We start from the raw sequence: 15,021 nt of genomic DNA, 5'->3' as shown, positions 1-15,021 counted from the left end.
TAATTTTTGATTTTTTTAAAAAAAATATGATTAAAAAAAAATGAATAATCATATGATATAAACATTCAATCCAATGATGAATTTTATAAAATTTAGGGTTAAATATATTTTTGGTCCCTATAGTTTCTCAGAATTTTCGTTTTAGTCCTTGAAGATTTTTTTTTCACACTTTTTAGTCACTACTTTTCATTTAACTCGTGCATTTCATTCGGACTTTAATTTTTTTTCTACGGTCATGTTTAGTATAATATATGAATCTCTCTAACAAAAGTTACATTTTTTTTAACAAGAGATGAATTAAATCTGAAATATTTAGATTTTTGTACATAAAAATTCATAAATAATTCATCTTACGTTAAAACATTCTAAATTTTTATCAGAGATGTTCTTGTAATATTATAAACATTAATATAAAAGAGAATTAAAAAATGTGAGAATTTACAATAGTTTGATTAAAAGTATGGACGAAAAATCTTGACAGAAAAAACTTCAGGATCAAGAAGTGTGAAAAAATCTTCAAAGACTAAAACAAAAAATCTCGAAAACTATAAGAACCAAAAACATATTTAACCTTAAAATTTATATTCGTTATAATAATATTCGTAAACAAGAACAAGACACAACAAGCTCTTGCACCCTGGAACTCGCAAAAACTAAAAATCTTTATGAATTGAAACTCAAGTTCTACAAAATTAAAATTGAAAATGTCACCGAAAGACTGATTACATAAATTTCTCTCGACTTGTATTTTTCCTTTAAGATTAAGTTTTCAAGCAGCTCAATTTTAATTCACTACAACAAATTTATACTACTTTTTGCGATAATTATTATAGTCGTTTGAAATAACTTCCTGAATTTATGCAAAATAATTTATTACAAATAAATTAAGAATTTAATAATAATTAAATAATTTTTAAAATTAATAGGTCTAAAACTACATATTTAAAATTTTTGTACTACTAAAATATGTCAATTTTTTTATATAAGGACTAAAATTATATTTAACTTTTTCTATAATATATATTATATATAGTTTAATGGACACTATTCTGTCAATATTTTCTTTATTTTATTTTTTCTTTCAAATTAATACAAAAATAACACACTATATTTATTAAAAATAAACAATATGTATTTATTAAAAAACGAAAAATTACAAACAAAAAATAAAATTGCATGCATGAATGCATGCATCCTCTCCACATGTCAATTCTCTCTTCTCTCATAGCATGCACCGTCTCCACATGTCTACCATGCAAGCCTTGTCTGTTTAATGATACTGATGCAGCTATGTTTGGTCATGATTTTCTTACATACTATTAAGTGCCTTTAGTGCAAACCCTGCTATATGGAGCAGGTGTTAGGTAGTGGAGCAGAGCAGGTGTTACATACTTGCTTAATATTGTTTTTTATTTTGACTTGTGTCATTGCATTAATTGTAGCTCATAGGAATGCACAATAAACGGAAATGGATCAAATTGATACTTTTTAAATGTAAGAGACCAAATTGAAACCTAAAATAAATGTAAGGGATTAAATATGTAGTTAAATGTGTAGTATCCTAGATAGTTGTCTAATCACCTTTCTAAACCCTAATCCACTTAAAACAATGAAAACCTTTCATTTAGTCACATCACCCACTTACATCCATTTAATGTGTAATAATAATTAATTATTATTATTATTATTAGATTATTATTATTATTATTATTATTATTATTATTATTATTATATTATTGTTGTTGTTGTGTTGGGTTATTTTTTTGTGGTTGTTTTATGTTACTATTCATTTTAATTTATTTTTTTCATTTTATTATTTGTGTATTTTATTATTTTTTGTTCGAAATAATTAATGATTTTGCTAATAATCTTTTGTCTAATCTTTGTGTATATAAGAAATTGGTCGATTGTCAGCACTACTTACTTATGATTTTGGTACGCAAATTCATCGTCACGCTCTTTTGGTTGATCCAAATTAAAATCAATTTGAAGTGTTAGTAAAAAAATAAATTAATTAAAATTTAATAATGGTTGTTATGCTCCAATATGTTTCAAATTAATATAAATGACATATTCGATAATGAAGTAGTTTATTCGATTCAGAATCCTCCATTGAGATTTATAATACAAAAAAACTTATTTTTCAACATCAATTTATTTTCTGTGGTCAATCATATGTTGTCATTTCCAGAGTTATTTTAAAGAATGAATTAAAGATATTGCTAACCAATGTTAATGAAGAAGATACCAAGGTAACTCCAAATGTGATGTATAAATAAGTTTTTTTTAAATGTATAAACACATATTTATCTATATCACATTTAGATAAGTTCTATTGTTACTATTATTTTGATAATACCTATTATTTCAATTTTAAATATACAAATAATTTTTTGACGTTATAGAATAAAACAACGCATAAGACTCGTGCATCGCACGGGTAAGCGTCAAGTGCCGGAACATCTGATTAAGCATAATAAAAATAGAAGAAAAAACTTCAAATTAATATTGCTGGTAACATAGACTAGTCTAATAAATGGTCTATAATAAATATAAGGAATAATTACCTTTAGATTGATCTCTAATAGCATATATGCACCCTCTCCTGTCTCTCCACATGTCAATTCTCTCCTCTCCATCACTTGTCTCACAATATTTTCTCTCTTTTTTTTTTATTAAAAAATAAAGAATATTCATTCATTGATAGAGTACATATATATATATACAATACAAATTCAAATTCGATAAAAACAAAAAACATAAATCTGCGAACAAACTCACTGTATCTATATTAATAGTATAAAACGGCAAATTACATAAGCCTATAAAATGACTATATTGAAGTGTCCGGAATGTTCATGCCTCCGAATCTGTAATGTTGATGACACCAAAATCGACATTGATTGGATCTACACTAGATCAAAATTAATCTCCAACCTAAAACAAATTAACACTGCACAAAAACGGAACAACAAAGTACTCCGCACACAGATGAGACATCATAATACTTCGTACAAAGACAGGACAACAAAATACACCGTACGAAGATGAAAAATCAAAACAAAAATATGTGAAAATCACACTTATTTACCATAACGAGAAGTAAAAATAATTTGGAGGAGTGATTTCGGACTAAAATTGACCTTAAATCATCCCTCTTCGATAGAACAAAAAGGAAAAAAAATTGGTAACAGCTTGGATTAAAATAAAAAAGAGAGACATTTTCTCTCTTTGGAATCTTTGTAAACTAAAATTTTGTATTTAATTTTTTAAAAAAATATTGTGATAAGTAAACGTCTGATTGTAATTTTAAATTTTTTAAAAGCATTAGATCAAGTGAATGTAAAAATGAATGATTTTATGATAAAAGCGATTAAATCAGTTGACACCATCATGGACATAATTTTAAAAGCATTGGATCAAGTGAATGTAAAAGGTTTTTTTTTTTGACTTGTGTCATTGCATTAATTGTAGCTCATAGGAATGCACAATAAACTTAAATGGACCAAATTGATACTTTTTAAATGTAAGAGATCAAATTAAAACCTAAAATAAATGTAAGGGATTAAATATGTAGTTAGTATCCTAGATAGTTGTCTAATCACCTACCTAAACCCTAATCCACTTAAAACAATGAAAACCTTTCATTTAGTCACATCACCCACTTACATCCATTTAATGTATAATAATAATTAATTATTATTATTATTATTAGATTATTATTATTATTATTATTATTATTATTATTATTATTATTATTGTTGTGTTGGGTTATTTTTTTGTGGTTGTTTTATGTTACTATTCATTTTAATTTATTTTTTTCATTTTATTATTTGTGTATTTTATTATTTTTTGTTCGAAATAATTAATGATTTTGCTAATAATCTTTTGTCCAATCTTTGTGTGTATAAGAAATTGGTCGATTGTCAGCACTACTTACTTATGATTTTGGTACGCAAATTCATCGTCACGCTCTTTTAGTTGATCCAAATTAAAATCAATTTGAAGTGTTAGTAAAAAAATAAATTAATTAAAATTTAATAATGGTTGGTATGCTCCAATATTTTTCAAATTAATATAAATGACATATTCGATAATGAAGTAGTTTATTCAATTCAGAATCCTCCATTGAGATTTATAATACAAAAAAAACTTATTTTTCAACATCAATTTATTTTTTGTGGTCAATCATATGTTGTCATTTCCAGAGTTATTTTAAAGAATGAATTAAAGATATTGCTAACCAATGTTAATGAAGAAGATACCAAGGTAACTCCAAATGTGATGTATAAATAAGTTTTTTTTAAATGTATAAACACATATTTATCTATATCACATTTACATAACTTCTATTGTTACTATTATTTTGATAATACCTATTGTTTCAATTTTAAATTTATCACCTATACAAATAATTTTTTGACGTTATGGAATAAAATAACGCATAAGACTCGTGCATCGCACGGGTAAGCGTCTAGTTCCGGAACATCTGATTAAGCATGATAAAAATAGAAGAAAAAACTTCAAATTAATATTGCTGGTAACATAGACTAATTAAGATTTTCAGAAAGATAACTTAGTGTAACATGTATGTGTTTACGGCCTTATGTGGTATGGGGACCTCGTGTATAAGATCACAATAAATACATTGAAAAGTCTAATAGATATGATTTGCTAATTTTAATCCTTAATTAGCACTAATCAGAGATTTTAACATATATCAACATTTGCCACATGCGTAGAAAAATAAAATCAACAATTTTTTTATTCTTGACCCTTTCTAAGAAAATCTACAATTCTACTTGAGATACAATAAGCTGTTGACTGAATAGTAATCATAGGATTAACACCAATAGCAGTAGGAAGAACACTAGCATCACAAACAAACAATCTTTCAGCTTCCCAACTCTCACCATTTTCATCAACAACACCCTCATTTTGATTCACACCCATTCTACAACTCCCTATTTGATGTGCAGAACTATACAAATTCCAGCTCTCACCTGGCCACAATACTCCATCCATAGGACACACACTATCTATAAACTCTTCAATTTCATCTTCACTGATATTCTCATTAATTCTAATTCTTTGACCATCACTTCTATGTGTCCCTACTTCAACTACTCCTGCTGCTATAAGAATTCTCACTGCTTGTTGTAAACCAGCTCTCATATTCTCTTTATCAGTTGAATCCAATTTATAGCTTACTCTTCCTTCCTTTGTTACTTGTCCACTTGATTTGTCCCTTATTATTGTGATTAAATGTGATGTTCTTGGAAAGTTTAGCATTCTTTGTTTGAAGTCTAGTCCTGATTCCCATGGACATAGTGATGTAAATGATGCTGGTCCTAGTAATGGTGTTTCAATTATGGCTCTTATGTCTGATTTTAAATCATCACATGTTGATGATGATAGTACTTTATGAACAGATGTGATTATACCTCCCTCATAGACTTTACCTGTTATAAATCATAGGATGAAAGAGATGAAGATTACTTCGTGCCAATAACATGGTTAATTACCAAAAAAACTAACTAAACTCTTAACAAAAAAATTTATTTTAAATAATACCTTTGAGATCTGATTTTGATTCTGGAAAGTATCCCCATATCATTAACACAGGGTGGAGATGAAGGTTTCTACCAATGTTTTTATTCTTTAAACCACTAGATATCATCAATGGAGGTGTCAGAAGTGCACCACCTGCAGAAATTGTTACTTTGGCCTCAATTTGTAGCTTCATTGTGACTCTACTCTTTAAAGTCTTTGCCAAAACACCCAAACATTTCTTCTTTCTTGTATTTCCACTCCTGTAATTACTTTCAAATAAAAACCTCTCAGCTTTGCATCCTGTTATTATCACACCACCTTTTTCAACAGCATCTACAAGCCATGTAACTTGAGTCCCTTGTTTCTCTCCTTTTGGACAACCATAACCACGTGAACCACAATAATGATTGTTCCCCGATGAATTTCTTGGAACATAATCAACTTTTAAGCCAAGATTTTGACACCCTTTTCTCAGTACTTGATTTTGTAACCCTTCTTGTGTACAATTTTCATTGACACCAATTCTCTCACACACAGTTTCCATAGCAGATAGATACTCTAAGCTTGAAAATATGGAAAGTTTGTGTTCCTCTGACCATTCTTTTAACACTTTTTTTGGTGTTCTTATGCAAACTGACCAATTAACAGCTGAGCCGCCACCAACTGTTGAACCTGCCAAAATAAGTATTCTTGAATCAACAGAAGCTAACATTCCTCCACATTCATATTGTTGATCCATCGAAGGACCTTCTAGTGATGAATAATCCTCTAGAACAAAATAGTTTCCTTTCTCTAGAACAAGCACTTTGTGTCCTGCATTTGAAAGGACAGAAGCTGCTACACCTCCTCCAGAGCCAGATCCAACAACTACTGCATCAAATTTTATTTTGAGTGTGTTGTTTTTGGAGTCTAGTGTAACATTGAGGCCTTTGTTAATTAGAGATTGTTGAAGAGTTGAGTCATTTTCGTGCATGGTTTCTATAATCCCTTTTTCAAGGGGTCTCTTTTTGCTAAACTTTCTAAGAACATCACATTTAATCACAATAATAAGGGACAAATCAAGTGGACAAGTAACAAAGAAAGGAAGAATAAGCTATAAATTGGATTCAACTGACAAAGAGAATATGAGAGTTGGTTTACAACATGCAGTGAGGATTCTAATAGCAACAGGAGCAGTGGAAGTAGGGACACATAGAAGTGATGGTCAAAGAATTAAGATTAATGAGAATATCAGTGAAAATGAAATTGAAGAGTTTATAGATAGTTTTTGTCCTATAGATGGAGCATTGTGGCCGGGTGAGAGCTGGAATTTGTATAGTTCTGCTCATCAAATGGGGAGTTGTAGAATGGGCATGAATCAAAAGGAAGGTGCTGTTGATGAAAATGGTGAGAGTTGAGAAGATGAATGATTGTTTGTTTGTGATGCTAGTGTTCTTCCTACTGCTATTGGTGTCAATCCTATGATAACTATTCAGTCAACTACTTATTGTATCACAAGTAGAATTGTAGATTTTCTTAGAAAGGATCAACAATCAAAAGATTGTTGATTTTACTTTTCTATGCATGTATGAATTCGCAATGAATTTGGTAAAATCACAATAAACTATACTATATTTGTAAACACTAAACACTTATAGGACATGAGATGAAGCATTGGGATCACGTGGGAGCTATAATGGATGTGAATTAAAAGAAATGTGTTGTTGATGAAAATGGGGAAGGCAGCCCTTCATTATATAGTAGTTATAACTTATGGCACATGGTGTAGTAATATAGGTGACATGGACAAGTGGTAAATTTGTCGACCATGGGTCAGTTGATATTTTACTAATAAATTAATATTAATTAATTAGGATCATTGCAAGTGGTAATGTGTACCAATAATACTCTTTATTGATTTATAGTACACTTTTTTCTTAAACAAGATTTATACTCTCTCTTATAAGTAAAAACATTATTTTTTAGATTTGTTCAAAAAAATAAGTCAATAATATAAACTAAGGCACCGTTTGACCGAACTTATTTTCGACTTTTTATTCCAAAAAAATAGAATTTGAGGCAAACAGTTTTCTTTAAAGTACTTATAAAAAAATTTGCTTAATTTTTATGTGTAAAATACATCAATAATGAGTTTTTGGTAAAATTAATATATGCAAATTTTTTTTGTGGAAAATGAACTTTTCGGCTGCTCCCCTCTTCGAATCCTCACAAACGTAAAACCATATATCCTATAATTAACTGATATGCTTTGTTTTTTTGTACATTAACTGATATGTTCATAATATGCACTATTATTTAATCACCTTCATGTCATGTGCATTATTATTATTATTATTATTATTATTATTATTATTATTATTAAAAAGTGCACTATTATTTTTTTACCTAAAAAATGCACTATTATTTAATTTTTTTTATAACAAAAAAGGCATTATTATTAGTTTTCATTGTACTATTAATTAAAAAAATAAGAACCCTGTAGTATTTTTCTTCTTCAAAATATGAAATTAATCATTTCAATAATTATACATGTATTTGGATTAAATTACACCTATAGTTCACAAGTCCCAGCACAACTGACAAAAAAATGTTAAAATTGTTAAGCTGAACGCTATGATCGGGGTTTAAACTCCGGCTCCCTCACACCGATAATGTTACGCCGTGTAATAATATTTTAAAAAATATAAATTTTATAAAATATTATTTACAATGGATTTAAAGTATATGTCATTTAAATTATTTATATAAAATTTTACACAAATTTAAAATTATTTGATTTGTTATTGAGACCTACTAAAATTTAAAATTTATGCACTTTACTGAACATTAGGGAAGATTTAACTACAAATAGGTTAGGTTTTCCTTATTTTAGATGTTGCTAGCTAGTTGTTTTGTTTCCTTTGTTGAGGATTTAGGCTTGGTCCCCCTCTTTTGTATCCCACTTTTTATTTTTATCTATGATATTTGAAGTTAAAAAAAAAAAAAAAAATACTGAACATTTCTTATTTTTATGAATTTCAAAAACATATTGAATTATTTTAGATTTGTGTAAAATTTTACATAGATGATCTAAATAATATATACTTCTAATCAAATGGTAGATTTTATAATATATTATTAGTTAAAATGTTATATTTATTTAGATAAAATATTGCACACCAAATTTTAATATTTGTTTATTATATTTTTAAAATATAATATCCCTAAATATAAATGATTTAATAAATTTTTTTATGAAACAAATATAAATTAGAGTTTACTTTAAGTTTTTTAAAAATGAAATCACCACCAAACAACTTTAACTTTTTTTCTAAAGCACTTATTTTAAACTTTATTTTAAAGTAGCTTTTAAACCGTAAAAAAGTTTGGTCAAACGGTACCTAAATACATTACTTTTTCAATGAACTTAAAAAGTAATTTTTTTTTACTTATAATAGTGACCGGAGAAAGTACTATTTATCGAAGTTTATGAATTTTCATGGAATTATATAGCAGTTTTTGTTTTTTATTTTTTATAATGAATTATATAGCAGCTCTGATATTTTTAATTGTATACTATGTAATTATTATTTTTTATTGACTTTTGAAATTGTTTTAGAAAGGAAATTATTGGTGGTAATGAGCCATTAATTCTTGCTGGTTTGGGAAATTAACAGTTTTAGAAATATATTAATTTTTTAAGATACAGATTTGAGTAACCTTGAAAAAAAAACAGTTTTTTTTTTTTTTTGGTAGTAGAGAGGGCCTAAGCCCCAGTTTTTTTTTTATTTGACTGAGAAAAAAACAGTTTTCTTTTTAAGTAAGAAAAAAACAGTTTTGGAAACTAATAGTAATACACTATATTATACTTTACTTTTTTTTTTTTTGACGCATTTTTTTTTATTATAATATTTATACTATACTTTTTTTTGACGTAAGATTTATACTGTACTTAAAAGAAACAGTTTTGGAAATTAATAATACACTTTATTGATGAGTGAAAGAAAAATTGATTTTTTTTTTTTATAATTAGCTGTAGATCGAACCCGGGATCTATAACGTACTATTCAAGTTCCTCACTACTAGACCAAACCAGCTGTGAAAATTAATAATACACTTTATTTATGCTGTGGCTTAAAAAAATTGACTTTAGGTGTTAGTAAAAAATAAAATTTGTTAAGTTTGGTAAAAAAAAAAAACTGATACTTTTTTTTTTTTTGACAAGACGCAAAACTTTGCACCGTAAAGTTAAGGATATGCTTTTCTTTTTGGTAGAGTTTTCAGGATTTTCTAATAATACACTATATTTTTTTGACGAATCTAATAATACACTATATCGAAAAAATCAATAATTTTTTAGATATACTATAGTTTAATGGACACTTTTCTGTCAGTATTTTCTTAATTTTTTTCTGTCAAATTAATACATAAATAACACACTATATTAAAAATAGGAGAATATTAACATGTGCACGTATGAGGAATTAAAAATAGAAATTATAACTTTAAAAATAAGCAATATATTCTACCAAAAATAAATAAATAAAATAAAAATTATATTTATTAAAAAAACGAAAAAGTTACAAACAAAAAAGATAAAACTATATATTTATCAAAATATATAAGGAATCAAAAATAGAAATTATACTTTAAAAATAAACAATATTCTACCAAAAATAAATAAATAAAATAAAAATATATTTATTAAAAAAACGAAAAAAGTTACAAACAAAAAAGATAAAACTATATATTTATTAAAATATAATTATGCTACTTTCAGGCTCTTGTGTAATTTTTTATGTTTCTTCTGGCTAGTTGTGGCTTAACTTTTGTATAATGACTGACTACCTTTTAGTTTCTCATCTTGTGCTTGAGGGGCTGCGTTTTGTTTTAATATAATTTTCTCTTAGTTTCTTAAAAAAAAAAAAAAAAAAAACTATATCCTGAAAAGCAAACAATATTATATCCTAAAAAATATAACAAACAAAAATAAGTTAAAAAATCATTTTTTTAATAAAAAATTTACAAAACAAACACATTATTATTATGCTGAAGAAATATAAAAAAATACTAACTTCTTAGGTATGTAGAGACAACAAGAAATAGATCTATCCTTCAAAAAAAAAACAAGAAATAGATCTAGTTCAATGAAAAGTTTATAAAGAGCTGGATTAGACCTGATTTAGATCTGGTGCAATAATGTAAAAACAAATATTCAGATTATATAACAAATAAATTGAAAACATTAAAAATGTTTAGATTATATTCTTATGGTGACTCACATATTTAGAGAAGGTAATGTTTGTGCTGATAAACTAGAAACACAGGGTTATCTCTTGCTCATATGTTTGTGCTGATAAACTAGCCAACATAGGGTTATAGGGTTCACTAGTAGAAAAATGACTTTTGAATAAGGGATTCCACTACTGGTATGTGAATACCAGTAGTGAAACACATTTGACCAAAGGATTCCACTACTGATATTTGAATACCAGTAGTGAAAAGTTCATAGACAAGGGATTTCACTACTGGTTTTCTCAAATCAGTAGTGAAAAGTAGACACGGTGGCAATATTGTAATTACGTTGAAATTTGTTTTAATTGGATTTCACTACTGATTTGGTCTTCAACGGTAGTTAAATCCCTTAACTTAGAATGTATACCCTTTCCTTCTATTCTCTCGTACGCGAAAATCTTTCTCACTCAAAACCCTTAAAACGATTTCCCTTCCTCTTTCTCACTCAAAAATCCTTCAAATCCGCTGCAAATCATAAATCTTCTATGCTGCACATCATCCTCTTCATTTTCGCGAATGAAACTCTAACCCATTCCCAAATCGTGTTCTGTTCTGAATCTCACTAATCTCTCTCGTGTTCGTGTAGTGTTCTTCGTTTTCGCGATTGAACGAAGAGGTTTTGAGAGTAGTACCACGTTCTTCGTTCTCCACTTCCTAGATTTGGGGTCTTAAAAAGATTTAACCTTTATGTTTTGTTCCTTTGTTTGGGTTTCTTCACTTATGAGACACTGTTGTTTCTGAGATCTGGGTTTTGAAGATTTTCACTTGAGGTTAGGCTATTTGAGATCTGGGTTTGCCCTTCTCTTCTCATCAAAATGATTACGATTTAATTCCTTTGGCCTTTAAGTCAAAAGACTCAACATTCTGGTTTACTTGTGCAGACACAAGACCGAACGGTACATCGAAAACAGAACTTAGCTTCCGCTTCGTCGTGCTTCTGTCCGTCGACAACCATGGCTGACGTCAACCGCTCCAACAAACCTGAGTGGCTTCAACAGTACGATCTCATCGGTAAGATCGGTGAAGGAACCTACGGTCTCGTTTTCCTTGCTCGGATCAAATCCGCCATAAACCGCGGCAAATCCATCGCCATCAAGAAATTCAAACAATCTAAAGACGGAGATGGCGTTTCCCCCACCGTCATCCGTGAAATCATGGTATTTTTTAAATGTTTTTTCTCTGATTTTTAAATTGTAGCTTATGAATGTTCTATGTAGTGGATAATTTCTGTTATTTTAATTTTTAATAATTTTTTGATGCTTTGGATTGATTTTTATTTTTGAGTAATTTGTTAATTTGATGTTGCAGTTGCTGAGAGAGATAACTCATGAAAATGTTGTGAAGCTTGTGAATGTTCACATCAATCATGCGGACATGTCTCTGTATTTGGCCTTTGATTATGCTGAACATGACCTTTATGTGAGTATGACATTCTACCTAGAAGACATTAGACTTGAAATTTATCAAACTGTTTGTTCCTGAAAATGTGTAGTTTCTGATATCTGGATTTTTTTTAGGTTATTTCATTTGGTTTTATTTTAAATATTTCATTTCGACATTCGTTTATAAGGTTTGGGAGCTGTTGCGTATTGTTTATGGGCATATTATGGCATTCCATTGAATTTTGTGCTATTGTTACTTCTGTGTCTTAAAAAGTTATGTGAATTTTCTATGGGAAGAAACATATGTAGGTAGTATGGAATTGTTAGTTGTGTTGTAGTTAGTCGAGTGTAAATATTGCAATCTTGAATGGCAGGAAATAATAAGACATCATAGAGACAAGGTCAACCAATCAATTAATCAGTACACTGTTAAGTCGATACTGTGGCAGTTGCTCAATGGGCTGAACTATCTGCACAGGCGAGTTTATTTTTTGTGAAGTTAAAGATGGTTTCTTTTATTTATTTTCTTTGTATGTTAACTTATTGTATTATGTTTTCCCTTTAGCAATTGGATAATACATCGAGATTTGAAGCCATCGAATATATTGGTATGAATTTTGCCACCTTACCATTATGTGTTTAGTTCTTTTACCCCCACAAGTAGACATTTAAATTCAAATTTATTTGTACATTTTTTTTTATCTGTGCACTCATTTTTCTAATGACCTTTCATGAACAGGTTATGGGCGATGAGGAGGAACACGGGGTTGTTAAAGTTGCTGACTTTGGGCTTTCAAGGATATATCAAGCCCCTCTGAAGCCATTATCTGAAAATGGGGTATGAGCACATTTTTCATCTGTGTATTTGAGAATTTTTCATGTATATTCCCTGCATGACTATGCTATTTTTAATATTTGAAGAGTTGAAATCTGGCAATGCATATAATACCTGTAGTAGGAGTAGGACTACATTACAGGCTTGTACGCTATCCCAGCTTTCTGCTATAAGCTGACTGAGTGATGGATATTGTTTTCCGATTCAATTTTGACTTGTTGAACTCTTGAGCCTGCTGTCAAAACTTCATGTGTTTTGATTCTCTACATGTTGGCCATTGTGCCTATTACCGTTCGGTCTTGTGTCTGCACAAGTAAAGTTACCGTTCGGCATTATGAGCATGTATAAAATTGAAATATTATATAGATGACTTTTCATAGTGAGCAGGAAAAGCCTTTAACTTTAAGAACATTTCTTCATTCCAAAACATAATGTGAGAACCATCAATCAAAACTAAAGAAGAGGAGGCATATGCATAAACCTAAGAAATAAGCTTCCTAGGATTATTAGTAAGAGTTGCTAGAATTTCTGATTTGTGTCTTATTTATGAGGCTCTGGACTATGCTCACTTTGAATTACCTATGCTAAAATATAATAGCCTATAAAGGGAAATGTCTTTGTATTTGCTAATATAAGCTAGGATTATGTTGATATAATAAACATTCCTTGTTTGACAAAATTATTAAATCTTTCAACTACTGAATTATTTTCCTTCAGTGTTTGTTTGCCACAGAGACCTTCAGTATTGGTTTGAACATGCCTGCAAAAACTGTAGTTTTTACAAATGTCCGAAAATTTGATGGGGACAAGTTTAGGTGGATAACCAGTGGAGAATATATACAAATGAGTGGTCATGCTGGTCGACGAGGTATTGATGACCGGGGAGTATGTATCCTCATGATTGATGAGAAGATGGAGCCTTCTACTGCTAAATCAATGGTTAAAGGAGCAGCTGATAGTTTAAACAGGTAAACTGTGTGCTTAATTCAAAGAATTATATCACTCAAGATGCTGCCAAATTATGATTGTGATGTTTGTGAACTGGAATTGTTCTTGTTGATCTTGAATATCTAACACTTCTAATTTGGGGATGCCAGGATTTTACATTTCTCTGATAGCCTGTTGTCAGAGTTGCCTAGTTGTGTAGTAACTAAAACTCTAGTTTAATTTATGTAGTTTTTATTGGGGAATTGGAAAATCACACACATAATAGCAAGGGTTCTCAATTTGGTTACTTTGAGGGTTCTCAATTTGTTCTTGTACCAATATATATGGTCTGTTTGTGATGCCTAAAAATGGTACAGGAAGCAAAAAAACGAAAAAAAATAAAATAAAAATCAAACATACCACTACTGATATTCAGTTTAACAGTCGTGAAAACCATACATACCACTACTGGTATTCATTAAAACCGACGTGGAATCCCCATGATTTATATTAAAAAATTGGAAACCATACATACCACTACTGGTATTCATTAAAACCGACGTGGAATCCCCATAATTTTAAATTGGAAACCATACATACCACTACTGGTATGTATAAATACCCGTAGTGGAATCCCCAATTCTTTAATAAAAAACTGGAAAACCATACATACCACTACGGATATGTGTAAATACCCGTAGTGGAATCCCCATGATTTATATTAAAAAAATTTGAAACCATACATACCACTACGGGTAATTGGAAAAACCGACGTGGAATCCCCATAATTTTAAATAAAAATTACTGAAGAAATTAGGATACCACGTCGGGTATTAAACGACCCGACGTGGAAAGTACATACTTACAACGACGACTGCATTTACTACTGGCCACGGCCAGTAGTGGAAAGTCCCTTTGGCCAGTAGTGGAAAGTCCTTTCTGCACTAGTGGTTATTGAAAATAATAGAGAAGGTAATGTTTGTGCTGATAGACTTAAAAACACAGTGTTATCTCTTGCTTATACGTTTGTGCTGATAAACTAGCCAAAAT

At 29.2% G+C, this 15,021-nt stretch overlaps 2 protein-coding genes across 2 annotated transcripts; one reads left to right on the top strand and one right to left on the bottom strand.

The window, feature by feature from the left end:
• Nucleotides 1–4,764: 4,764 nt before the first annotated feature.
• Nucleotides 4,765–11,782, bottom strand: LOC123914769 (long-chain-alcohol oxidase FAO1-like). The gene is made up of 3 exons (XM_045965941.1): nucleotides 11,718–11,782; nucleotides 5,575–6,572; nucleotides 4,765–5,462 (listed from the first exon to the last, which is right to left on the bottom strand). The coding sequence occupies exons 1-3, from the start codon at nucleotides 11,780–11,782 to the stop codon at nucleotides 4,765–4,767; spliced, it is 1,761 nt and encodes a 586-aa protein (XP_045821897.1).
• Nucleotides 11,216–14,381, top strand: LOC123916557 (cyclin-dependent kinase E-1-like). Its single transcript, XM_045968036.1, has 7 exons — nucleotides 11,216–11,597; nucleotides 11,709–11,984; nucleotides 12,136–12,246; nucleotides 12,584–12,687; nucleotides 12,775–12,817; nucleotides 12,949–13,047; nucleotides 13,762–14,381. The coding sequence occupies exons 2-7, from the start codon at nucleotides 11,781–11,783 to the stop codon at nucleotides 14,014–14,016; spliced, it is 816 nt and encodes a 271-aa protein (XP_045823992.1). The 5' UTR covers nucleotides 11,216–11,597; nucleotides 11,709–11,780; the 3' UTR covers nucleotides 14,017–14,381.
• The last annotated feature ends 640 nt before the right edge of the window (nucleotides 14,382–15,021 follow it).

Source organism: Trifolium pratense, linkage group LG3, assembly GCF_020283565.1.
Source record: "Trifolium pratense cultivar HEN17-A07 linkage group LG3, ARS_RC_1.1, whole genome shotgun sequence".
NCBI classification, from domain to species: domain Eukaryota; kingdom Viridiplantae; phylum Streptophyta; class Magnoliopsida; order Fabales; family Fabaceae; genus Trifolium; species Trifolium pratense.
This window is presented reverse-complemented; position numbering and strand designations above follow the sequence as displayed.

Coding starts and splice junctions, on each gene's coding strand:
- LOC123914769 (XM_045965941.1), bottom strand. CDS start 11,782: ATGGTTGTCGACGGACAGAAGCACGACGAAGCGGAAGCTAAGTTCTGT. Junction 6,573..11,717: donor TGTTTTCGATGTACCGTTCG/GTCTTGTGTCTG, acceptor TGATGTTCTTAG/AAAGTTTAGCAAAAAGAGAC. Junction 5,463..5,574: donor ATCAAAATCAGATCTCAAAG/GTATTATTTAAA, acceptor GATTTATAACAG/GTAAAGTCTATGAGGGAGGT.
- LOC123916557 (XM_045968036.1), top strand. CDS start 11,781: ATGGCTGACGTCAACCGCTCCAACAAACCTGAGTGGCTTCAACAGTAC. Junction 12,818..12,948: donor TGAAGCCATCGAATATATTG/GTATGAATTTTG, acceptor TTTCATGAACAG/GTTATGGGCGATGAGGAGGA. Junction 13,048..13,761: donor AGCCATTATCTGAAAATGGG/GTATGAGCACAT, acceptor ATTTTCCTTCAG/TGTTTGTTTGCCACAGAGAC.